This window comes from Pogona vitticeps, chromosome 3 (genome assembly GCF_051106095.1).
Source record: "Pogona vitticeps strain Pit_001003342236 chromosome 3, PviZW2.1, whole genome shotgun sequence".
Classification (NCBI taxonomy): Eukaryota; Metazoa; Chordata; class Lepidosauria; order Squamata; family Agamidae; genus Pogona; species Pogona vitticeps.
This window is the reverse complement of record NC_135785.1, coordinates 109,046,546-109,073,100: the sequence shown is the minus strand read 5'-3', so window position 1 is coordinate 109,073,100 and position 26,555 is coordinate 109,046,546. Positions and strand designations below refer to the sequence as shown.

General features: G+C 45.2%; 2 protein-coding genes across 5 annotated transcripts in view; one reads left to right on the top strand and one right to left on the bottom strand.

The window, feature by feature from the left end:
• TMEM254 (transmembrane protein 254) overlaps window positions 1-22,913 on the bottom strand; it is a 31,568-nt gene extending 8,655 nt beyond the window's left edge. For 2 of the 4 annotated variants that reach the window (XM_072995039.2, XM_072995040.2), the window contains exon 1: window positions 535-804. In XM_072995039.2, the coding sequence (XP_072851140.2) occupies window positions 535-663 (129 nt within the window). In that variant the 5' untranslated portion in view covers window positions 664-804. Of the gene's footprint in view, window positions 1-534; window positions 805-22,688 lie in introns of those variants that run through there. The other 2 variants (XM_078391044.1, XM_078391043.1) reach the window with 2 other exon arrangements.
• On the top strand, window positions 1,100-9,684 carry LOC110083797 (transmembrane protein 254). Its single transcript, XM_020802540.3, has 4 exons — window positions 1,100-2,755; window positions 3,420-3,523; window positions 7,940-7,999; window positions 9,279-9,684. Exons 1-4 carry the CDS (start codon window positions 2,645-2,647, stop codon window positions 9,394-9,396), a joined length of 393 nt encoding a protein of 130 aa, XP_020658199.2. The 5' UTR covers window positions 1,100-2,644; the 3' UTR covers window positions 9,397-9,684.
• Window positions 22,914-26,555: the final 3,642 nt, after the last annotated feature.

Below are 26,555 nucleotides of genomic sequence, written 5' to 3'. Positions count from 1 at the left end.
AAAACACCTAGATTCCTCCTCCTTTTAGGGAGAGACTTCAGCATACAGTGACCTCCAGCTCATTCACACAACTTTGCATGCTGAGAATATCGGGTGAATGAATTTGTTTAAAGACATGCAGCACATAATGAAGTGGACAGGAGAATTTTCTCAACTCGCATTTACTCTGTAGTTCCTGGTTCATACACTGGCTTGTTGTGGATTGGTGAGGAACGGATCTTTCTTCCCAGGCTGCAGCCAGTGGATCTCCTTGGAAAGCAAAGGTTTGGGGGGGGGGGTAAAGCGGTGGAGGGGTGTCACATGTCCCAGCAAGCCTGGGACCTCTCTACATGTCGGATGGTTTATTTCTGCTACAAGAAGGCAAAAAAGAAAAAAAAACCCCACTTTATATATTTGTGATATTACTATTAACAAACCCAGGATCAGCGCTAGGAAGTTATTTTCAGAAACTACAATTCTCTATCTCTCCCCCCCCCCCCCCCAGTCCATCCGCCCGCAAATGAACGCAATTCACCAAGCCAGCCTCTCGCTTACTCCGTAGTAGGTCATGCCGGCCACGATCACCGCCATCCAGAAGGGTTTCGTGCGCCGGAAATAGTCCGGGGAGCTTGGAGAGCCACCGGGCAGCGCGGATGCCGGGACTGGGGCTGCAGCCACCGCCATTCTCGCTCTGCCAGAAACGACAACCGGCCGCGTCGGCTTATAAACGGGCTGCGTCGCGGAGGCGCCCCCTGCCGGTGAGGAAAGAGAAGGCGAGCCGCGCCCCCCCCCCCCGCTCCGCCTGCGACGTCGCTTAGCTTTGTTTCGTTATGCTCACATCAAGCTGCTTCTTATTGACCCATCTCTAATACCATGTGACCACCAAAGAAAAGGGCAACTAACGGGGTACATCTACCAGGGAGGCGCCCCCTGCCGGTGCGGAAAGAGAAGGCGAGCCCCCCCCCACACCTCCCGCCTGCGACGTCGCTTCGCTTTGCCTGGTTTTGCTCCTTTAAAAAAAAAGGTGGGGGAGGGGGTAGGAAACAAAGAGGGATGCCTCTGAAAAAGATTCAAACAAGTAGCTCCCTTGAAAACTTTCCAACGGAACAGGACGGGGGAAAAAAGGACATTTGGGGTACATTTGAAACCAAACAAGAGTTCTGATAGCCCGTTTCCCGGGTGACCACGTCGTCATAAAGCATGTGAGAAAACGGATTGGAATGGAACGCGTATCCTGGAAGAATCCCGCTCGACTTGAAGGCGCCACAAGATGCCCCTCGGTTGGATTCTTGACTTGCTAGTTAAAAGATTTACCAGAATGTTTTTCCTACGTGAACTTAAGGAGAGAGGTCGTGTGACACAGGCGTGTTTGGCTCAGCTAACACGAGAAAGCCTTTGCCCAGGTCCAAGGGGCAGCGAGCTGAGGGAAGAAAGGCGCTCCTCCCAGACACAGAAGGGGCGACTACTACTGGAGTGCCTCCCAGGCAGGTTCCGGATCAGCTGACAGGACAGAGAACGTCGGGACTCCTCTTCTCGTGATTCACACCCTGGACAAGGGCTGCCTCCCGCCCCCTCGTGTGGTCCGTTTCACACAATCACTAGAGGCCCAGGGAGGGGTGATGCTGGCTGGGGTCAGGACCCTGCTGCTTACAGGTGCCTCCTGGTCCCTTGCCAAAAAAAGAGGACATGGAGAACAAGGAGCACCAAAAAGGATTCTTGCATTAAATTTGCCTGTGGTGGTTTGAACATCTATATGAAAATCCTGCTATTATCACTATAATATGAGGAAAAATACTCTACTGCTCACCACATTGGACATGACTGGGATAGGATTTAAACCAAATAAATAAAGGCATAGGGAACTCTCTGAAATGCCCTGTATCTTCTATTTTCTGCAACTGGCTGAACATGAACATAAAATGAACACATTAACGGTTTTATCTTGCCGTGTTCTTTGACTGGGGCAATAAATCTTATGTACATACACCTTTTCTGTCAGTTTGCCCTCTACAGCCCTGCTCAGCTCTTGTACACTCAAACCTGTGGCTTCCTTTAGGGAGTCTGTCCATCTCATATTCCATCTCCCTCTTTTCCTGATGCCTTCCACCTTTCCCAGAATTATTGCCTTTTCCACAGAATCCTGTCTTCTCATGATGTTCCTAAAACGGACCAGCCACAGTTTCAACATTTTTGCCTCCAGAGGTTAGATTATTGTGATCAAGGCCGACCATTCCCAAGTGACCCAGACAAGCTGGCTCCCTGTTGCTCCTGCCGCCCTACCCTAACAAAGAAAGGAGGAAGGATCTTGTGACATCTACCATGGATCAGTCCACAAGACTGCCTCTTCCTTATATTGTGATTCTTGAACAGATGAATGGGAGCACAGTTTTGACATCTCTTAGTAAGGTCACCTCCTTATTTCCCCCTCCCTCCACTCTCCTGACCTCGATTTCCAAAGGCTGTTGCCCTCAAAACAACAAAGCACTTTCTTGAAGTGTACCATTGATGATTGATGCTGCTGAATGCTTGAGATGCCAAACTGCAGCCAGTCAGTGGGGTGGCTCCGCCCTCGGTTCCCATGACAGCAGAGGGAGCTCCTTGGATCATGTGTCAATTCTAAGAAGAGCAGAGCATCCCCATCGCCTTGAGAGATCCTGAAGGGAGGATGGCAGCAGGTACCACTTCACCCGAGGGCTCTCAGAGCCCCAGCAACTATTTCCGGCGCATTCATCCACTCTTGATCGCGTTGTCCGTGCTCATCATCTTGTATGCTAACGTAAGAGCATCTCAGGGTTGGGAAACTGGTAGGGGAGCCTCCTGGGAGATAAGAAGATAAGTGACTTTGGGTGAACCCAATAATCCAGATTTATCCAAGCTGGCAGTGCTTGAGGTATGCGTTAAATTGCTATTAAACTGGATTTTAAAAAGAGGAAAAATAATGGCCACAATCCTGCCTCATGTTAAGATCTCATTTGAAGATTATCTAGATAGTTCAGCGGCTTAGGTCTCTCTGGCTATAGAGCTGGAGGTTGGGAGTTCAGTTCCCCACTGTGGGTCCTTGAGGACTTGATGATCCATAGGGTTTCTTCCAGCTCTGCTGTTCAAAGGTTACTGACTGGTTGGTGGTTTGATTGCACTTCTATGCCATCTTCCTCTTGGCAGGTGGGAGACTTAAATGTTCTGAATGGTGCTTCTATTGCTGTTTTTTAAAAGTCCTGTTTCTCCTGTCCAGATAGGATCCAGCTAAGAAGTTTTCTCCTTGTTATTGTTGTTATTGTCTTGTTTCCGGTAGGATAGCAGACAGCTAAGCTTGTTCAACAGGTTGTATTGGTTTGCTTAAAAGGCTTTTGATTTACTTCCATTCCTTCTGTTCAGCTACTCCTATTATAGACTGAGGGGGCTGATGCATAATTAATAAAATATCTATTTTTTCCCCTTAGTGGATTGTCTTTCTGCCTGCTACAATCCCCTATGACTGTCTGGGCGTTCTGGGCACCTTCAGTAAATATTTGGTGGAAAATTATTACAAGCTTTTGAAAACAGGGTAAGTTGAATGCAGAGGCTCATTGTGTTTTTCTGGTTCAAACTCTGCTGTATGCCTCCTGCTGGAAGTGGGGCGTTTTAAAGGGTGGCACAGGGAGAGATTTCAAGCTATCGTTCTGCCTTTGGCTTTTTAGTGACTGGAACCCAGTCAGAAACTTATGCCCAGCGTAGCTTCGTCAGAGTAAATTCCACTAGCAAATTGCTCCACATTAAGTTCTTAGCAGAGGCATAGTTGCACACTGGTGCTTACACCAGCTTCCGCTTAAATCTATGCCACTGTAATTAGGCCTGCAGGCCTAATTAACAAAATTATAGCTGCTGTCTTTAAAAGACTCAGGTATGAGAGCCTCAGGAATTTAGGGTATCAATAAGAAATGTTTCAGTGTTTCAGTATGTGTCCGTGTCCTGAGAATGGAATGCAATTCTTGGAAAAAGATTAAATTTCTTTCAGACTTTGACATATATAGGTCAGAAACCAGAGTGGAGAGGTGAGGAAGATTTTCAGTGGTTTGGGTGCCCCACTAGTTTCAGTGCCCCACAGGGCTCCTTGACTCCATCCCATGACTGGCAACACCATGCTACCAACTTACAACTCCAACTGCCCACCTCGACAAAAGTTAAAAGTCATGCAGAGGTACTTACAGTGGGGTCTCGACTTACGAACATAATCCGTATTGGAAGGCAGTTCTCAGGTCGAAAAGTTCTTAAGTCGAATCGGCATTTCCCATAGGAATGAATTGAAAAATATTTAATCCGTATCTGCTCTTTTCCGTCCATAGAAACTAATGGGAAACTGCTATTCCGCCTTCTGCCACTAGAGGGGGATATTTTTTCTTTTTTCCTTTTAACCTAAGATGACTTAGCTTTAAAAAAAGGAAAAAAAAGAGTTCATAACTCGAATCTAAGTTCGTAAGTCGAGTCCATACATTCCTATGAGAGCGGTTCGTAAGTCAAAACGTTCGTATGTCGAGCCGTTCGTAAGTTGAGACCCCACTGTAATTTACATGGCACACCGAATATTGATTTTAGCTGTTTACGTGCTGGGTCCCCCCCCCCCCCCGGCTTGGTTATCAGTGCTAATAGCTGGATATCTAAACTGGATATTGCAGAAAGCTACATATTGTCTGCTCTATGTTTGTGTCTAACACAGAGAAAGAAAACAACATCAACAACTCAAAAATAGTTCAGATGGATTGTTAGTCTCAGGAGAAGGGGGGAGCAGAGAGTCCACTTTAATCCTTTATTTTATGGTTTTTTAAAAAGTTCAGAATTGTCCTACCTGAGGTCAGTAAAAAAAAAATTCATTTCAAAGATTTTCTACTGTGTCTCTAATATATTGGCTGAAATCTTGCTGCTTAGTGTAAGTTGCATTAGAGTAGGCTCATTGAATCAGTGGGGATTTGGTCAACTCCTCTTCAAGTTCTATTGTTTCAAATAGGTCTACTCTAGTTGTGACTTACTATAGCATATTAAGTTGCAACTCAAGTAGGCTCATTTGAAATAATAGAACTTGCAGAGGCATTTACTCATGAAATCCACAGTGACTCAGTAAGCCTACTCCAACGCAACTCATTATGCTACACAATAGTATTTTGGCCAATGTGTGCTTCAGCGTTTATTTTACTGCAAAGTAGGTGTGGACCAGTTGTGGCTCTGGATGTTGGTCTGCAATACCTATGAATCTTAACAAACATAGCCAGTGGTCATAAATGACAGCAATATCTGGAGGTGGCAATCTGTGGTGTAAATCGTGTTATGGCTTGGACCCACCCCACAGAACTGGCTGGTCCACTTACTACATGCAGGGCGGTCATCATTAGTGCAGCACCAGTCATGGAAGCAGCCCAGCCAGTGCTCCCCTGCCTCCCTGCGGTGCTGACCATTCAGCAGCTGAGTGGAGAGACCCCTTATCCCATCTCCTCAATGGATTGGTCAGCAGTGCAGGGAGGTGGGGGAGCATGGTGCAAACAACGATGGCCCCACACACCACTCTGCAAGTGGTAAGTGGACCAGCCAGTTCTGCAAGAAAGGTCCAAATGGCCCAGGCACCTGTGGTGCAGATATTCGTATGTGTCTCCCCCAGGAGATGAATATGGAAATCCCAACTCTAGTCCCTCACTTAGTGCTAAAACATTAGTGTCTTAACAAATGCATTTAATCTGGTGTTGTTGCAGATAGGGAGAACTTCTGTAGTAGAAAAGCAGAGGAAATCTACTTCTCCATGATTGGGGAAGAGGGTTGCAGGTGAAATGGTATGGTGTGCCATCAGTACAGAGGCCATCATATGGCAGTCCTTAGATCCTAGATGGCAGACCCCAGGCAGTATTAAACGGCAGCCAAATGGAAGGTGGAGATCTTTGTGTCCTAATGCACAACCCACTGTGCACTGCCCAATTTCCACTGAAACAAAAAGGTGTGTTAAAAATGTGTCCGGGTGCAATCAGATGGCAATTCAGCTCACCTCTTGGACCACCTTTAGCACAGTCTGGTTCAATCATATTTTCTGGTGATGAGACACAATACAGGAGAACTCGTTTTTTTAATTAATCTTGAAAAATAATTTTTAAATTAATCTTGAAATTAAAAAAGACACAGAAAAAGAAAAGATCAAAAAAGAAAACATAACTAAAAATAACTTAAACCTAAACTGCATAAACAATACTATATTATCCACCAGGAACACCTTTTGATATAACCCATCCCCCCCCCCCATTCACAGAGCCCCAATTCCCTTTCAAAACCACATTGATTCTTGTGTAGGTGCACAAACCGTCACCTTTATTAACACAAAGTTGATAAAATGTCCCCAAATATTAATGAAAATATTATTATTTATGATAGCCTTCTTTAGTTTGAAATTACACATTAATTTATCTTTAATAGCTGTATTTAAAACTTTTTATATCATTCATCTAATAGAACATCTTAATTACCGTATTTTACCATGTATAAAACAACACTTTTCCCTAAAATAATTAGAGGAAAAATTGAGTGTCCTTTTATACACGGAAGGAAGCAGTCTGCCCAATTGCCTCTTCCAGACCTCATGGTTTGTTGCCTCTTGCTGATGCCTCCCCCCCCCCCCCGATCACCACCTCCCATGGGACTGACAGGCTCAGTTCACCTCGCGGTCTTGTGGTGGAGGCAGGAGGAGGAAGAGGCGGAGGCAAACAAACACTCTCTCGCGCTCGGGTGACTCTCCCTTCATGGCCAGATCATCTCGTCCCACAATCTCCTTAGAGCAGGGGACAAGGCAGAGACGTGAGCTGGAGGTGAGCTCCAGCAGTCAGCAGTCATACTGGAGGAGGTAATCGGGCAGGCAACTGAGACAGCAGCAGCAGGAGATGGAGGTGGAGGAGCATTTGCCCATTAACTGCTCCTCCGCCTCCATCAAGGGTCAAAATTAGGGGGTCATTGGGGGGGTCGTATATACCAGAGGTCCCCAACACCTGGTCTGTGGCCCGGTGCCGGTCCATGGACTGGGCCGCCGAGAGCCCTCCCGCCCCCCCACTCACCCCTGCACCGCCTGTTTGTGCCTGCGTGCACTCTCCAGCACGCCCGTGTGAGCCATTTGCACATGCGCACGCATGAGCAAGAAAGAGTGCTTGCGCTTGTTCGCGCATGTGCATGAAGACAGGGGTGCCCTGCCTTCCCCAGCTGGTCCGTGGACCAAAAACGGTTGGGGAACACTGGTATACATGGTAAAATACAGTAACTTTCCAGTTCTTTGCTGCCATTAATCTTGGTGCTATTAGTATATTTGAAATTAATTCTTTCATTGGCCAACTCTATTGCTCCCCATAAAATACTAGTAAAAGATCTATCTGAGGGCAAACCTCTATATTTAACTTAATTATTTCATTTACTTTCTTGAAGACCAACTCCCAAAACTTCAATATATTCCCCCATTCCCACCACATATGGAAATTAGTACCTACTTCCTGACAACCTCTCTCAATCAGAATACTGACTATCTATAGGATTTAATTTCACTGAAGTACCATCTCCACGTTCATTTATATTTTTCCCTTTATTTTTATAGACAGATCAGTCTATCTCGTATATTCCTCCACACCGCAATATTCACTTCTTCTCCCAAATCATACCCCCATGTATAGGAGATCATGAACCAGCCTGGCCCTGCGCCATGCCCAGTCTGAACCTTTTTGGTCCAGGAGCAGGGCTATGGTGTTTTTTTGAGCTGGGCTGGAATGATCCGAACCAGATTCTTTGGGGACATCACACCCACCTAAGCCTCTCTTTCCAGCATAATCCAACACCACCCTCTATCTCTCTCTGATCACACCAACCCTGGTGGTGGTTGGAGAGCCACCTAGGGTCCAGCATGTTCTGGGCGAGGCCTGAATAAGCTTCATTTCATCCATTCTGATACAAAAGCGTGATTTCTTCTTGGCAGGTACTGGCTTAGTGTGGTATCTCTACTAGTGGAAGGACTTTATGCAGTCAAGCTTTGTAGGTAAGTTATTTTGATGGGGTTTTTTTGTCTTTCTTTTTATATCTTTCTTCTACTTCTATGTATCCTGCTATTTCCCAACAACGCTTTATCCTTCCTTGCCTTTGGTCATGCTGGGCAGGCCTGTTTGGGGTTGCGATTCAGCAAGGAGGAAGGGCTGCTGGTGTGAAGTCTCCGGAGTCCATCACTCTGTCTAGTATGCCATGCTGGGTACTGGGTACACAAGCTGCACCCCCTCTTCAGCAGAGTCACAAGTAGGGCCATGGCCAAGATCTTAGATGCTAGGTTGAGTTCCTAGATGGCCTCTTGAGCTGCTGCACTCTCTGAGAAGCTTGCCAGTGGGTGGGGGGCACGGATAGTATCCAAGTAGGAAGGGTGGGTTGTTGGTGTGAATCTCCACACTTGATCTTTAGGCCTTCACCCATCCATCTTCAGTCCTGCGGTTCATGCCATGTTCCCTGACCCTCTGGCAAATCTTTCCAGGAGACTAAGTGAGACAGGAGAGGTGAGGTGTTTCCTAGCGCTAGGCTTGTGCCTGTGAGTCTTGAGAAGCAAGCATAATACCGGGTTCCCAAGTATATACTGTAGGCTTGGGTCCAAAATGCTGCTTAGAGGAAGGAGGATTGCCCATCTCTTTGCACCTGTAGCTCTTGAGGTTGCACCAACCACTGGTCTGGAATGTTCCTTGGGGCTCCTGCCACCTGTGAGCAAGCAGAGGCAAGCTTTCCGTTCAGATTTCAACTTTCTACCAAGGTGAAAGCTCAAGATAACCTGTAATATAGATCTTGTATTACAGTACATACAGAGAGTCCATATATGGTGCAGTGGGATGTACTGGCCAAACCCGCACCAATCATTTGGTCTCGGTGTGAGCTATCTGACAGGGCTCTTGAGAGGGTCTAGTGGAGAAGAGGAAAATCAGCTGGAGCTCATTTAGTGAAAGGCAGGATGTAAGGAACAAAGAGGAGGACCAAATATGAGATGGACTGATTTCCTAAAAGAAGCCATGGGCTTGAGTCTCTAAGAACAGTGCAGTGCGGTTTAGGACAGGACATTATGGGGATCATTCATTCAGACATTTGCCATAAATCAGCGGAGACTTGACAGCACAAGTGACCAAAAGGAAGGAAGGAAGGAAGGAAGGAAGGAAGGAAGGAAGGAAGGAAGGAAGGAAGGAAGGAAGGAAGGAAGGAAGGAAGGAAGGAAGGAAGAACAAGAACAAGAAATGACATAATATTTGCACAATTGTCAAATCGATTTATCTGTTCCTTTTTCTTTTCAGAGAGAAAGGCATCACTGACGTTTCAACCCAGCTTCAGTGGTTTGTTCAAACTCTTTTACTGGGAGCACCTTCTTTGTTTTATTTGCTGCGTTACAAACGACAGAAGAAAAGGCAATGAAGGATCCAGGCAGCAGAGAACTGGAAAGCTAGTCTGATGTTTTAGTAATTGTTTCTGCCTCTAGCTGGCTTGGTCCCTACCGTTTCCCTGAAAATAAGACCTAACCTGAAAATAAGCCCTAGGATGATTTTTCAGGATGCTTGTAATATAAGCCCTGCCCCCAAAATAAGCCCTAGTTAAGTGAAACCCTGCCCTCCAGCATTGTCCAGCAACCAGAAGAAGATGACGTGAATGAATAAACATAGATTGTACATGAAAAAAATAAAATAAAGCATCCCCTGAAAATAAGCCCTAATGCATTTTTGGAGCAAAAATTAATATAAGACCCTGTTTTATTTTGAGGGAAACAGGGTACATATTTAATGTGTTCCACTAACATGATATTCCATCTTAGCTGGAATGATACTGCTGTCTTTCATGGGGAAAATGATAAAACTAGTTTATGCAGTTATTTCTAATGTTGCTCAGCCTGGACTACTGCACAATGAAATGAGCAAAAAGAAAGGAAAAAAAGAAAAGGAAAAAAATACAGATACACGATCGTCCTGGAAAAAAAGATGTGGCTGAGCTGGAAGACAATGGTGCAGTATAAACAGACTACAAGGCTGGATACAGTACTTTCAGTGCCTCCAGGCCCAGAGTGTACCCATAAAAGATCACATCATGTATCTCAGGACAAAGGGATGATTAATTACTTTCTGAGAATAAAGAAAAGTGGTGCGATGCATTTTGGTTCCAAGCTTGCCATTTACCAACACAGAACTAAATTTTAGGGCTGAAGATAAGGAAGACAACCAGAATCCAAGAAGATTAGGGGCATCAGTTGAAAAAACAACCACCACACAATTGTTGGTTGGGACAAGGAGACTCGCATTCACTCCCACATATAGTTTTAGAAGAGGCAGCCGTGTTAGCCTGTGCTAGCATATCAGGCTAAAAACAAAAGAAACATTAAAAAAAATTAAAGATGACAAAAACATTGTGACACCTTAATGACAACTGCTATTTTTCAATGGGAGCTTTCTTGGGCTGTTTGTTTGTTTGTTTTTGGTCATTTTCATTCACATTCTCATTCACTCTCACATACAGATGCTTCTCAATTCACTTTTTCTCACGTAATTTTTACTTTTTGAAGATTTTGACCCCTCTGAGGCTTTGGGGCCTTCATTTGTCTTGATTCACTTTTTACAATAGGTTCGATTATGCTTTCTGGGTGATTCTACATCTCCCTTACTGCCTTGTTTCATTTACAGTGGTGCCCCGCATAGCGACGTTAATCCGTTCCGGATTAATCGTCGCTATGCAGAAACATCGCTAAATGGAACGGAAAAAGCCATAGGAACGCATTAAACTTCGTTTAATGCGTTCCTATGGCTCCCAGACTCACCGTTCAGCGAAGTTCCTCCATAGCGCCGCCATTTTCGCGCCCTTGGTCAGCGAGGGCAGGGCGCGAAAACACTTGCGGCAGCCATTTTGGGCACCCGGCGGCCATTTTGGAACCGCCGATCAGCTGTTTAAAAAAACATCGCAATGTGAAGATCGGTAAGCGAAACACTTACCGATCATAGTGATGCGATGTTTTGCCTATTCAGAACATCGCAATGCGATCGCATTAGCGATCTAAAAAAATAGATCGCTATGCGGATTCGTCGTTAAACGGTGCGCTCGATAAGCGAGGCACCACTGTATTACACACGAAGGGGGAAGATTTCTATTATGCCGTGTCTTCCTTTTGTGGGCTTTATTCCATTTCTCTGATGTTATTTAAATAAATCTTCAAATGAATTGCACACGTGGATAGCCTCAAATAATCTTTAGTTACACTTTTCATTCACAGGTGCCAATAAAGGACCCCCTTTTCAGTCTTTCAGTGTTCAGGATAGTGTTCAAGAAATATCAGTGCTTTAGGTGTCTGGCTGCAGAGCCAGAGATTGAGAGGTCAATTCCTCGCTGTGCCTCCTTGATAGGGGCCATTAAGAATAAAAATACACTAAATCACGAATAAATATTAGTCTCAAAGCTCACCCTATTTGATTGCTGCTATGAGTATCTTTGCTTGGCGTGTCTGGGATTTCTAGTACCAGCCACTTAAAACCAAGCAATGTTTTATTCAAATATGCAGACTTATGCAAAAATAAAAACATGGATCATTCTGTTTCAAGCAAAACAAAACTTGCAAAGAAACCCTCTTTTATGTTCAACAAAAATCCTTAAGAGATTGTTTACAGGCCACTTTAAGAACACACACATGGCTCTCTACAGGGAAACAAAAGGGTCACAGTCAGTCTGCAACAAATACAAGTTGCGTGATCACATTTTTCATACAACTCTCTAGGTGGCCACCCTTGTTTTCAGATAAAGAGGACCAAAAGGAAGATGAGTGGGGCAAAGCGGGGAGGAGAGAGGAAGGGAAAAAACTGAACAGAAGACATGATTCCTTCATCCTGTATTTAAAAGCCATGCTTCAAGATATAAGAAAAAGCCAGAAAATACCCATTAAATTTTTAAGAGAAAAAGTGCTTTCCAGCCCCTTTCTTTATTCCCAGAATATAAATTACCCCTTTGTCCTAAGACAAATGATGTAACTGCAGCATCTTATTAGGGTATACTCTGGGCCTGGAGCCACTGGAAGTATCCAGCCTTTGTCATCTGTTCATGCTGTTCCACTGTCTTTCAGCTTGAGCAGAGCCTTGTTGACACAACCACCATATAGGTCTCCCCCCCGCCCCCCCACCCCCTCATTCCATCATGCATCATCCATCCATCCAAATGTCAAAAGTGCTCTAAAATATCAGTATAATGAATTGCTATGTTTTGTCAATCTCCACAACTCTTTCCAGCTCAGCCTGGTCCTAAGGAACTCTCTGTTCCATCAATTCCCTTTGCCAAATGATCCGTGAAGGCAATCATGATGGTATATCAACCGATTATTATTCCAGTGCCAGACATTTCAAGGAGCCACTCCACCACAGCAAGGACCACTTCCACCAGCTGCGTATCTGTGAGACAGCTTACCCAACCTTTGCTGTTTGATGACTGCGTCTTCATTCCCATGTGTGGGTGCACAAAGGCCACAAAGAAGAAAAACAGGTTCCCTATCTGTATTGTTTGTTTTTCAAGTAGTTTTACCTGCATTCACGTGACCAGTCCTTCTCCCCCTCTTCAACAGCTGCAGTTAACGGAGCCTCTCCCACTATCCCCTGAAATCGTTGAACTGAGGGACAATGCACTGACATGTATGCTGTAGACCGGAGGGGCAGCACTAGCGGCGAACTCTATCTAGAATGTTCCAAACAGTCACTTTATAGAGGCACAAGTGACCACCCAAAGAACAAATGTTACGATAAGCTGTCCCCAACTTTGGGGGGGGGGGGAGATCACTATCCCCAAACATTTTCTGAATATGGAGCTCCCACGTCAAGCCTAGTTTGGCCCTCTGTGTTCAAGGCAACAGTAGAAAGCAAATCTTCAGCGCAGTCTGAGGAATGTTTACCCAGAGGTAAGCCACACTTCACTCGAGTGCTGAAGAAGACTTGTGTGGCTGAAACATTTCTATGGCAAACCCTTTGTTTTCATGTTCCTAATTCACGGCATGTTGTGAGCTTGCTATTCAGCTTTTGGGGTTTAATTCTGTACTAAACTTACATATAGAGATGGAGGGTCCCTCTCCTCCCCTGACCTACATCATACTACTCCTGATAACAAGAGGCCTCATGTCTCTGTATTTCAGTTGCCGGGAAACCCAATAGGAAATGGGCCATGCCCTCTCCTGTCTCCCTCTCATTCACAGGAAGAAATTAGTGACCAGCAAATTAATTAATTCAACGGGCTGGAATCCTATTAATCACGTCTGCAAGAGAAATGCTAGCAGCATAACTTCCAGTAGCAAATTGCTGTTACTAAGTTGTTTCGAATTACAGTATATACCACCCTGTAGTGCTGGAACACCCTCTGGCCAGTTTACAACATTGTTATAGAAGCAACAATTTGCCCCGAGGAGAGCTGGGTACTCAATTTACCAACCTTGGAAGGATGGAAGGCTGAACAAACCTTGAGTTGATTACCTGAACCCATACGGATTGAACTCAAGTCGTGAGCAGAGGCTTGACTGTGAAACTGCAGTTTAACCACTGTGCCACAGGGCATTGAGTTAGCTGAGGCCTTTCTTATCATGTACTAATCCCTAAAATTTCAGGGAAGCTTCCTCTGATTCTGCTCTATATTTATACCCACAAAGAGCCTACCCGCCCCCGGGAAGTTCCCCACAGGCACCTAGAGACACCAAAATCACAGAGATCCTTCTACTGACTCTCTGCAATCCCTCTAACCTTGGTGGAGATTGGGTTTCCTCATGCCAGCTGCTAAAGAGCACTTTCCTGGGGGGACCCACTTTATGGGTGTATAACCTGGATGTCTGAAGCCCAATCTTCACCAAACGTGCAGGGTTCATAGAGGAGAGCCAGAGAAGCTTTCTGGCAAGTTTAGTGTCTCTAGCTGCTGGGGGGTGGGCACTTATAGTGTTTTAAATTCAAAAACAAATTGATGAATTGATATGTCAATTCATCAGAAAAAAAATCATAAATTCATTATTCATGATTCATCACCCTGATGAATCACAAATCACTATTTTTCTGATCCATGCCCATCTCTAGTTAAAACCATTCCTTAAATATCTCACATGGCTAGGAAACCTCATTAGGATGGTAATCAGACTCAATTTGATGATATATACCAAAAAAATTTCCCATTTCACTTAATCTCCATCCCAAAACTGTGTGTACTGTGTATAAACATGCTCATTTGGTGAGGATGCAAGACAGCGCCTGTTTATGAAATGCATCATCTTGGGAAGCCATGTAGGCCCCTTCCTCTGGCAGGCAAAAATCTCCCTTTTTAAGCAGCATATTTATTGATTTGGACAAACAGATGAATTAGGAATGCTGCATTTATTGGATCAGGGGAGAGATAGTATTTTAAAAAAATATTTGTAATGATACTTTTTAACACATTTCTGAATTCAATCATTTTTAACATTATACCTTACAATGTCCTTATTATGCCTATTGAGTCGTTTAAATTCCTATAAGGAAAAAGGTGACATATAGATAGCAAATTTCTTGCCTCATCATTGTGCTGTGTACAGTATGTGACAAAGTGGACTGTGACCCATGAAAACTGACGCTGAAATATTTTCCCAGTTTGAAATGTGTCACAATAGATTTGTTTTAATTTTTTTTAAATTCACACAGAAACAGATTCCCAAGGCTTTCTCACTGAAAAATGCCCACTGGTTAACCACCAGGAACTGGTCAGGCATCATGTAAAAAAAAAAAAAAAAAAAAGGTCTTCTGGTAGAGAGTTTCATATTCAGACCCAAATTCATTTCCCAGATTCCCCTCAGAAAGTGGCAATTACTCTGCACCAAAACTGCTCCATTCTGCCACCGTTAGAAAGAGCAATTGGAACTATCCAAAACATGGCTCCCTTTGGAAGTTATTTTCTCTTAATTGGTCTGTAGCCTAATTTGAAGCGGGGGGGGGGGAAGTGTGTTTTAATGTCTGTGCAAGTTCCACCTAGTGATATCTGGTGTGATGTCGTGGACAGAGTGACAGACTAGGACTCGGGAAGCCTGCCTTCCCATCCCGGCTCAGGCAAGGAAACTGACAGGTGGAGTAGAACTGGTCAACCTGCTCCTGACAGATCTCACTTTTCTTGAAAGCCTTAGTACCCTGTTTCCCCAAAAATAAGACAGGGTCTTATATTAATTTTTGCACCAAAAACTGCATTAGGGCTCACTTTCAGGGGATATTTAATATTTTTCATGTATAACAATCTACATTTATTCAAATACAGTCATGTCATCTTCTTCTGGTTGCTGCACAAGGGTGGAGGGCGGGGTCTCAATTCACTGGGGCTTATTTTTGGGGGTAGGGCTTATATTACAAGTATCCTGAAAAATCATCCCAGGGCTTATTTTCAAGTTAGGTCTTATTTTCTGGGAAACAGGGTAGGGTTGCACTAAGTTGGTTCCAAGTTATATAGGTCAGGCAAAAACAAACAAACAAAAAAGACAATAATGTTGTACCATCTTAAAGAGCAACTATTATATTTTAATGCGAGCTTTCGTGGTCAAGTCCACTTCTTCAGACTTCTTCTTGGTCCCAAGATGTGGACTTGTCCATGAAAGCTCACATTAAAATATAGCAGTTACTCCTTAAGATGCCATGTTTCTGCCTTTTTTTTAATTTACACTTTTTGTTTCTGCCTGACATGGCAGCATAGATTAAGCAAGACTATCTCTTCTAAGTTATACAGTGGTGCTTCGACTTACAGGTGTACCAACTTATGACCATTTTGAGTCACGACCAGCTCCGGCCGCAAAATTTTGCTTCGACTTGCGGCAGGAACTTGCAGTTGCAAACAAAAAAGGCAGGGGAAAAAGGTGGGGGATTCAAATTGGAGGGCTAACTGTTGGTTGGGGAAGAGCTTCTTTTTAGCTCTTTTGCCCCAATGGTTAGAGTGACTGCATCGGAGGAGGCTTGGGACTGCCTGGAGCTGCTTTCTGAATCTAAGTACATTGACTTTGTTTTGCAGTGTGGGTTTTGGGGGGGGGTATGTTTCTGTGCTGTTATTTTTTTGTGTCCCCCCCCCAGCCCCATAGAGTTCCGCTGGGGCTGGCTGTATGGGGAGCAGATTTTTTCCCCAGCCCATAGCGTTCGGCTGGGGCTGGCTGTTTTTTGGTTTTGGTGTGTTTGTTTTTTGGCCCCAACACGTTCCTATGGAGATGGCAGTGCTTTATTTATTTATTTATGTATTTTGTTCCCTGGCTAGAATGGATTAATGGGGTTTCAATGATTTCCTATGGGAAATGGTCCTTCGACTTACAACCATTTCGAGTTACGCCCATCCTCTGGAATGGATTATGGTCATAAGTCAAGGCACCACTGTACCTACCTAACTAAATTGAAAGTTACACACAAACACACAAAGCACGGACGCCTGTCTGTGTCCTTGGGCTTCCCCTTCCTCCTCACTTTCCTTCATCTTCCTCATGCTCCTTGACATATGTGGTACCAAGAACAGAGGGAGCCTGGAAAGGGAGGACGAGGAGGAGGCTTATGCTATACCACATGATGGAAGTCTTCCTGTGTCATTGCCTAACACTCCTAAGGCCTAACAAAGCACTGCATGGGATGCAAAAGGGTAAACTGTTCAGAATCCTAAGCCTCCATATGCTATGTTTGGCATTCCGGCTTTAGAAACACGAAACTGCCATGGTTTCCTTTGTAAACAGGATCCCCACATGCTTAATGTTTTTTAAATGATTATTACTAATAATGCTACTTCTTCCTACAGTAGGAAAAGAGATCCTGAGAAATATTCAATAAAATAATAATAATCAGAACTGGACTCATTAATCACACATTTTTTCTACAACTTTTATTACAAACTCACTAGATAGTAAACACTGAATTGCACCTCCCCTTCCTGATTTTTAATACTAACAGTAGGTGAACAAGCAGCCATTATCCTCAGAGATTTATGTACCACCTCTGAGCCAACAAGATACATTAAAGAGGTAAATCGGTGTGCATGAGGTACAAAGTAATATGCAGAGTTTACAGAAGTTCACAAAATGTTCACACAAAACAGTGAGATGACATGTTCATAAAAGGGATCCAGGAAACAATCGAAATGCATTTGTAAGAAATGCGATTTTGACAAGCCAAGGATAGATTCGTGTTAGGAAAGGCCAGAGGGAACGGCTTTATTGGGGTCGGACTTGTGTGTGCTCTGCACCAGTGGTTCCCAACCTTGGGTAACCCGGGTATTCTTGGACTGCAACTCCCAGAAAGCCTGACCAACACAGTCGGCGGTGAAGTCTTCTGGGAGTTTTAGTCCAAGAGCACCTGGGTTATACAATGTCAGGAACCACTGCCGTTACACAACTGCTGACACTGAAGATTGCAGCATTTAGAGCAATGGGCTGTGGCAAACCCAAAGGGGTATGAGTCCTCTGAGTATAAAGGGAAAGGCAACCTCACATGCGAGAGGCCACTGTTTGTGGTAAAAACCCAACAGGAATAAGGCCTGACAGGGCACGGAAGACTTGCCTTCTTTGGACAACAGCTCCCAAAGATCAACAGGGTGCATCATGAATGAAGACACTATCTAGGAGGGTTGGCGTCCAAAAGGTTAAGTTTCTCAGGTTCTGCCAGGAGAGTTCAGCAGAAAATAAATTGCCCAGCCAGATGTCCAGCACCGAGGAAAGAGTGGCAGAGAGAGATGGTGCTTTTTCCCACAGCAGGTGCAGAAGAGCAGAACCACTGGCTCTTCTTCCACAAGAGTTTGGGCTGTGGTGACCGGGGCTACCGGATTAAGGCCTTCTTTTGATGGAAGGGTCAGAAAAAACGGGTGGGTGGTGCCGAAGCCCCATGTCACAGTCCTTCTGCCACCGTCAGCTCAACCTTATCCTGGATGTATCCCAACACAGGCTGTCTGGTTCATCAGCCCAAGCCGGCAGAACCAAGGTTAAGGCACGCAGGGAGTCGCAAGGGCCACAAGACAACGGCCCCCTAAGTATCGTCCTCTGTTCTTCTGCCTGAATTCGTCACTGCCTTTTCTTCTGTGGTGTATAAGACAACAAATAGGAAAGAGAAGCGATTCCAAATGCAAACGTTTGAACAAACCACAGAAACTGGATGTGACCATCTGTGATGCCTTTCTCCCTGCAGAGAAGAAACAGACACAAGAATCTGGTATTTATGGAATACAGTACTTTAATGTTCCTGTCTTGATCACACTTATACCCCATTGTTCCTCAAATGAGCTCAAGACTGCACCAAAGGTTCTCCTCCTTCCCACTCCATCCCGACAACACTCTCCAGAGGAGAGCTACGTAGGTGGAGGGTGGGTGAGTGGCTCAAAGTCACCCAGGAAGTTCTGTGGCCAAATGAGGAAGGAACAGAACCAGGTAGTTCTACCCCTGGAAGAACAAGGAGGCAGCAATTGTTCCTCTACCACCTGAGGACAAAGCATGCTTTTGCATTTAAAAATCTGAAGGTTCAGTTTCTATGACATCCCAGCCTCCCGGCACCAACAGACAACAGAGGGATACTGCAGGACCGCAGTCAAGACCCTGCTGAAGACCCGAGTTTGATCCCGCTCGGCTCAGGTAGCCAGCTCAAGGCTGACTCAACCTTCCATCCTTCCTAGGTCGGTAAACTGAGTATCCAGCTAGTTGGGTCAGGGGAAGGGATGTGTCGCCTGCATCATTAAATTGTAAACTGCCTACAGAGGGCTTTAAGCACCGTGAGGCAGTATGTAAGCAGCACACTTTAACCGTTTACCTTCAATAAGAATGTCTGAGAAAAGGAAAATGGGCCTCACCTCCCTCAATTTCTTCCTCCCCAAATTAGCTGAGGGTGAGGGTTGTACGTGCACAGGATACCTATGGTACAGGAGTATCCCTGCTGGAGTGGGTAAAGTCTGGAATGTTGCTGAACTATGACTCCTAGCAACCCTGACCATTCTATGCCTTTGTTACTCACCTTCTGCCTTTCTTCCAAGGAGCTCAGGTTGGCATAAAAGGTTCCCCTCCCTCCCCCACTCCTTTATCTTCACCAGAACTTTGTGAAGTGGCTCAGGTTGTGTGTGTGACTGGCTCAAGGCCATCTTGTGAGTTCCATGGCTAAGTGGGAATTTGAACCCAGGTCTCCTCTATCCTAATCCAACATTTTAATCACTAGTACGCACTGGCTGTCACTACAGAATAGAAATCTAGATTACAAAAACGTATATGACTTTGACCTTCCACCTTGGTGGGAAAGGGACATGGTAAATCAACAACATTCTAGAGCCAAGCTTATGCATTTGGGATCCCCATTTTATACTGCTCCTCAGAGAGACCATCCCTGGGCTACCGCAGGTACACAGTTCTTGACTTCTTGCATCAACTGAGTCGATGTTTATACTATTCAACCTCTTATGTTTATACTACAGTTCAACCAGGTGTCCCTGCCCCCTATCCCACAATGTCCAAAAGCTCCCCTTTTCCAAGTTTAGAGAGTTTGCTGACTGGAGCACAGCAGAGGACTTTCCTTCTCTCAATGTAAGGGCCAACATGCAGTTATGGAAAAGCCATGTCTTTTAGAGCTGAACTGCCATACATGAAGGAAAATTCAGCAGATATTATCAATAACATGCAGAGTCATGTGCAACAGATCATGTGTATGGAGATTTCTTAATGTACAGCACTTCACCTCTAGAACTTTTACCTTTTGTATAATTGCACAACAGGATTTTGGCCAATGTGTCTTATGATCTGAGCAATCCTCAGGCCAACCTGCAAAGGCTCCAAGTGGTCCTGTTGGATTATGTGACATTATATTCATTCATTAAAAATTTTATATTTCCCAAATGGGGAAAATGTGCATTGATTGACTGATCAATCATGAAAGTACCTTCTTGATGGTATTCCCCAAAGCAATCTGAGCAATGTGCAAAAGATACCACTTATACTATTCATTTGGGGAAGTTTCTCTATGAGATTTTGCAAATCCACCCATTATCTTCACAACTCGTCCCAAATACCCAATAAAATGGGCTCCAGCTTCTGAAGGACCATGTCATTGCAAGCCAGTATACTGATTAAGAGTGCCGGGGTGAGATTTGGGAGACCCATCTCTTACCCTTGCCCCTGTCCTCCATGAAGATTGCTGGGTAGCCTAGAATCTGCCACTCTCTCACTTTACCTGCCCTGCATGTATGAAATCTCAAGATCACTGGAGGAAAAGCAGGACATAAATGTAAAGTAATGAAGTTAGAATCCCTGTCTTGTTTGAAGATAGCGGTTAAACTGCACTACTGCAGTCAAAGACTCTCCTCATGACCCGAGTTCAATTCTGGGGTCAGGTAGTCCGCTCTGGGTTAACTCAGCATCCTACCCTTCTGAGGTCGGTCAACTGAGTACCCAGCTGGTTGGGGAGCGGGAGCAGCAATATATATAGCCTGCGTGGCTGAATTGTAAATCACCCAGATAGTACCTCAGATGAACAATGCATGACATATAGGTGTGATGATTTATTCATCAGAAATAAAGCCAAAATGGAGAAGTCATTTATGAAAAACTAAGTACACTCCTCGTGCTCCCACAGGAATTAAGAGGCTAAGTAACAGCCAGGTGCTGCTAACTAAATGTCCTTCAGCAATTGTGAAAACCTCTATAAAAGCCAAAGTCTTAGCAGTTTGCTGGTCTGGAGCATTCAGGTGTGTGTTAACACTATGCCAAGGAGGAAACACACCGGCAATGATTGTGGAGAAGCAATTGTTGCTGCCCATCAATCTGGCAGGCATTAGAAGGCTATTTCCAAACAATTTAATGTGCCTCATTCTACAGTGAGGAAGATTTTTCACAAGTGGAAAACATTCAAGACAACTGCCATTCTTTCCAGTCCAACCAAATTCATCCAAAAATCCGACTGTGCAATGCTGAGAGAAATTGCAAAATACCAAAGAGTTACATCTCAGACTCTACAGCCTCAGTTAGAATGTTAAATGTTAAAGTTCATGATAGTACATGTTAGATTCTTCTCTCTAAAGAGAACACGGCACACAGCTGAGGTTTGCAAAGTTGGATCTGGAAAAACCACAAGACTTCTGGAACGATGTCCTTTGGACAGACGAGACCAAAGTGGAGATATCTGACCATAATGCACAGAGCCACCAGATTTGGCAAAAACCATATTGGCACAAACACCTCACACCAACTGTCAAGGATGGTGGTGGAGTAGTGATAATTTGTGCTTGTTTTGCAGCCACAAGATCCGGGCACCTTGCAGAATTCTCAGGAAATTACCCTTGAGAAAACTTTGAAAAGTTACTTTTTTTAGATGAGAACTGCTGGACTCAACTCCGAGGCTTAGAGATTTGGGGAACTGTAGTCTCTGAAAGTAGACTTTCCCAGCTCTGATCCTTGGTTTGTTATAGGACTATTTGTGATAGTCCTATTTGTTCCTTCTCTAGGACTGGCTTTATTATTTCCCTTAAAGGAACAGAATGCGAAATGTAGAGTTGCACATTGGTGAATAGATTCTGAGTTGGGCCACATCACGTCCTTATAGAATCATAGACCTGCCCGATACAGTCCAGCCTGCGGCTAAACTGCCCCGAAACATTGAGTCATACATTTTACTAGTTATGTATTGCAGACACTTCAACATCTTAATTGGTAAATAAATAAATACATAAATTTATTTTTTCATTTAACTGTATGAAAAAAATTTCAAGCACAGAATCGACAAAACAGATCGAGACGTTGTGTTGTTTGTCAAAATGGTAGTATGAATAGCAGGCTGAAACCACCCTTTCTGCATTATCAGCTGTTATACTATGCATCCATTCAACTCACCTGTCACTTCAGATATATCGGAAAACAATATAAAATACAAATATATGCATAATTACTCTAGACACACAGTCCATAAAATATATCATTCATACAAGCTTCGATTTGTAAGGCTAGAAACTGTCACACAAATCACAGCAGTCTTCCCCTGCTCCCCAAAGCCAGAATTACCACCTGCCAAACCCTGATGAACCACTTTCGCTCTTACACCATAAAATTAATCTCACAACAATTTGTGTATTTATTTAAAGAGCAAGTCTGTTCCGTTGTTTAAATATACTGAAGGCGGGATCATCCATCGCTGCAAGGTGTGAAACAGAACCTGCAGGGTGGCCCTTCTGGACTACAACTCCCAGCGTTCTGCATCAAGATCAATTGTCTCTCAAAAAGCTACTTTTCCGTTCTTAGGCATGAAGCTGCACACTTCTGCATATGGGAATGGGAAAATAGCCAGAGGAGCAAGGCAGAACACCGAAGGGGCACAATCCGACCCAAATCCAGACTTTTCACAGCCTCTCCATCACAGGAACCGGCGCAAACACTAGCCATTAAAACCCCAGTGCCTGTGTCTACATCTGGATAGGAGTAAATCCCACGGAATTCAATACGGTTTACTCCCACGTTAAAGTCGCCTAAGGCTGCAGCGTGCAAGTCTCGACCACGGAAATGAATGAGACCTTGTCACGCTCGAAGTGGGCCTCTTTCGACTTTCTTAAACCGATTTCACGGCGACGTCCCGAGACGACGGGCAGCTGGGAGGAAATGGGAATGGCTCCGGAGGAATCGGGACCCTCCGGTCCTGCCCTAAGTCTGGCTTGCTCTATCTCTCTCTCCCCCCCCCCCCCCCGCAAATGAACGCAATTCACCAAGCCAGCCTCTCGCTTACTCCGTAGTAGGTCATGCCGGCCACGATCACCGCCATCCAGAAGGGTTTCGTGCGCCGGAAATAGTCCGGGGCGCTTGGAGAGCCACCGGGCAGCGCGGATGCCGCGGCTGGGGCTGCAGCCACCGCCATTCTCGCTCTGCCAGAAACGACAACCGGCCGCGTCGACTTATAAACGGGCTGCGTCGCGGAGGCGCCCCCTGCCGGTGAGGAAAGAGAAGGCGAGCCGCCCCCCCCCCCCCGCTCCGCCTGCGACGTCGCTTCGCTTTGCCTCGTTTTGCTCCTTTTAAAACAAAAAAAGGGGGGAAGGGGGTAGGAAACAAAGAGGGATGCCTCTGAAAAAGATTCAAACAAGTAGCTCCCTTGAAAACTTTCCAACGGAACAGGACGGGGAAAAAAGGACATTTGGGGTACTTTTGAAACCAAACAAGAGTTCTGACAGCCCGTTTCCCGGGTGACCATCCACGTCGTCATAAAGCATGTGAGAAAACGGATTGGAATGGAACGCGTATCCTGGAAGAATCCCGCTCGTCTCGAAGGCGCCACAAGATGCCCCTCGGTTGGATTCTTGACTTGCTAGTTAAAAGATTTACCAGAATGTTTTTCCTACGTGAACCTAAGGAGAGAGGTCGTGTGACACAGGCCTGTTTGGCTCAGCTAACGTGAGAAAGCCTTTGCCCAGGTCCAAGGGGCAGCGAGCTGAGGGAAGAAAGGCTGCTTTCTTTTGTATGTTTCTGGGCTATCGTGTGTTTTTCCTTTTCTTTTTAAATTCCCAAAGTAATATTTTTCTATCCCAGACACATAATGGGCGACTCCTGGAGTTCCCCCCAGGCAGAGAACGTCGGGACTCCTCTTCGCGTGATTCACACCCTGGACAAGGGCTGCTTTCCGCCCCCTCGGGTGGTCCTTTTCACACAGTCACTCGAGGCCCAGGGAGGTATGATGCTGGCAGGGGTCAGGACCCTGCTGCTTACAGGTGCCTCCTGGTCCCCTGCCAAAAAGGAGGACATGGAGAACAAGGAGCACCAAAAAGAATTCTTGCATTAAATTTGCTTGTGGTGATTTGAACATCTACAGTATATGCAAATCCTGCTATTATCATTATAATCTGAGGGAAAATACTTTACTGCTCACCACATTGGACATGACTGTGATAGGATTTAAACCAAATAAATAAAGGCATAGGGAACTCTCTGAAATGATCTTATATTTTCTGCAGCTGGTTGAAAATGAACATACAGTATACAGTAAGAAAATGAACACAGATCGCTGGCGTTTTGTTGAAATATCTAGCAAGGCAATGATCAGTTACTTCAGAGGAATGGTCTGAACAGTATTTCCGAATGCCAACCCCTGAGACTTCTTCAATATGCCATTACTTCTCTGCCATTTATCAGTACTTATCAGTGTGTGCATTTTCGTACAAAATGACCCTGCCCCCTCCACAATTAACAAACGAGAGAGGGCTGATGAGATACAGTGGTGCCTCGCACAGCGAGGTTAATCCGTTCCGGGTTAACCCTCGCTGTGTGAAAGCATCGCTGTACGGGAAGGAAAAAGCCATTGGAATGCATTAAACTTAGTTTAATGGGTTCCAATAGCAGCTTTACTCACCGTACAGCGATGCTTTTCCAATGGCCGGCAGCCATTTTTGCGCCGTCCCCTCGCTTAACGAGGGCGCGAAAACGCTGCGCGCGACCATTTTGGGGCTTCTGGTGGCCATTTTGGACGTGCCGAACAGCTGATCGGCGGGTCGCAAAGCGAAGGTCGGTAAGCGAAACGCTTACCAACCTTCGCTGTGCGATTTTCGGCCATAGAGGCCATCGCTCTGCGAGCGCATTAGCGATCGAAAAAACATCCTTGTAGAGCGAATTCATCGCTCTATGGGGCGCTCGTTGTGCGAGGCACCACTGTACATCTACCAATCACAGCATTTACAACACCCATAAATTTAAATTCCTAAATATATTAGTTTTAATTTAGTCTCAACTTCTGACCAAGCTGATTCAGAGGAGATTTTCGTTTCCGCATCCCATGACACAGCTCTGAACAGGCCATCTTGATGAAGTATTCTGCAAGACTCAAATGTTAGCTGTTTTTTTGAGATTTTGTAGTTCTTATAAAGATGTCACTTGGTAGTTACTGTGGTGTATAGTGCATAGTGTCAGGCACAGAATAAAGAGACTTTCGTTCATATTCCTGCTTTGTTGAGGGAAATTGTGTATGTGTGTGTGTGGGGGTAAGGTGACCACTTACACATCACCAAAAAAGAGTTCAGAATCAAAGTGGAGGACAGGTCTGCAAAAGGAGGACTGTTCTCCCTAAAAGGCATATGTCAACCCTAATGCTTGATGTGACAAGGACTCATGCATATGAAAATATGGAGGCCACATGCAAGAATCAATGTATGTGAAAAACCTCCTCAGTAGCAACTCCTTACCCTGAAATCATGCAGAATAGTAGATATGGTTCATGTTTCTTAACATGGGGATAAAGAATACGGCTTGGATTGTGATCCTTCCGAGTACCTCCCAGGCTGTGGATTCTGGTCCGTTTGGGTAAGTGCATTGCTGAGAATCCCTGCCCTCCGCATGCCCACTAGACAGCTCTGCAGATTACAGTACTGCATTCAATGAGTTGAGCAAGACTGCAAAATATAACAGCATGGCAAGCAAACCATCTACAGCAGAGGTCATCATCTCCCGGTCTGCGGTCCATGCCGGTCCGTGGCCTGACCTGAGCCGGACTGGGCCGCAGAGACAGACCTCCCGCCCCCCCGCACGCACATCCCTTCCCACAGCGGCTTTGCACACACCCACTCATGGCAGTGCTGGTGTGAGCGCTTCCCCACCTCTTCACGTATGTGCCTGAGCACCCGCGTGAAGGGGTGGGAGGGCGCACGGGTGGGCGTGTAGGCACTCCAGCACATGCGCGAACTTGTGGGGGAGCGTTCATGCTTGCATTGGTGGGCGCACACACTCCCCCACCACTTTGCATATGTGCTCAAGAAAGCGTGCACGCCTGTGTTGTGCAGCACGCTATAAGTGGCCACTATATCTACTAAAAATCAATGGGTTGGACCCCCAGTATTTATTCCCAATAGATGCTCGGGGGTTGGAAAAAGGGGTTTGCCTCCAGGAATTAGTCAGTCTTCATGTTCTCTCTCTCTCTCTGTCTGTGTCTGTCTGTCTGTCTGTCTGTCTGTCTGTCTGTCTGTCTGTCTCTGTCTCCATGTACATCCAGCAAATATAATCTTTCCCTTCTTCCTTCTTTCCTCCTCCCTTGGTCTCTATCTGTAGGTGTTCTTTCTTATCTCCATCCTCTTTCTCCTTCCAGAACTGGCCATATGCATTCTAACAAAGCCCTTTTTCTCCGCTTCACCACACAAATTCCCTGCTAAAATTCACCTTCTTCTTTCCTAATCTCTCTGTCTTCCTTAGGTACTGGTTTATCATTTCTCCCTCTATCCACTGTAACTCTTCATACTCTCTGTGTCTCCTGTCTCCTTCCACTCTTCTTCTCTTGTGCTGATCTTTTCCTCCTCTGCTTGTTCCGACAGTCCCTTTACTGCCTGTTCTCCTCTCATCTTGCTACCCTCTCCTTGCTCTCCATTTCTCTGCCTCCTGCTGCTGCTGCTGCGTGATGCTGCACCCCACATCAGGCCGGCATGGGTGGCAGCATTGGCATGGCTCATGTGCCCACAGAGAGGGCTCCTCAGTTTCCTTTTTAGTAATTTACTACTTGTTTAGAGTTTGTAAAAGTCCCCCATACCTTAATACGCATTGCAGTGAAGCGATCCTACTAGGATCACTTCCAGCTGCTTTGCTAATTTCCCCATGTTACTTATTCACCCAGTTTACTCTTGTGTAA

Excerpts from the sequence above, each read along its gene's own strand:
- LOC110083797 (XM_020802540.3), top strand. The coding sequence starts at position 2,645 with ATGGCAGCAGGTACCACTTCACCCGAGGGCTCTCAGAGCCCCAGCAAC. Across the intron at positions 3,524-7,939 it reads TACAAGCTTTTGAAAACAGG|GTACTGGCTTAGTGTGGTAT; the intron begins GTAAGTTGAATG and ends TCTTCTTGGCAG. Across the intron at positions 8,000-9,278 it reads TATGCAGTCAAGCTTTGTAG|AGAGAAAGGCATCACTGACG; the intron begins GTAAGTTATTTT and ends TTTTCTTTTCAG.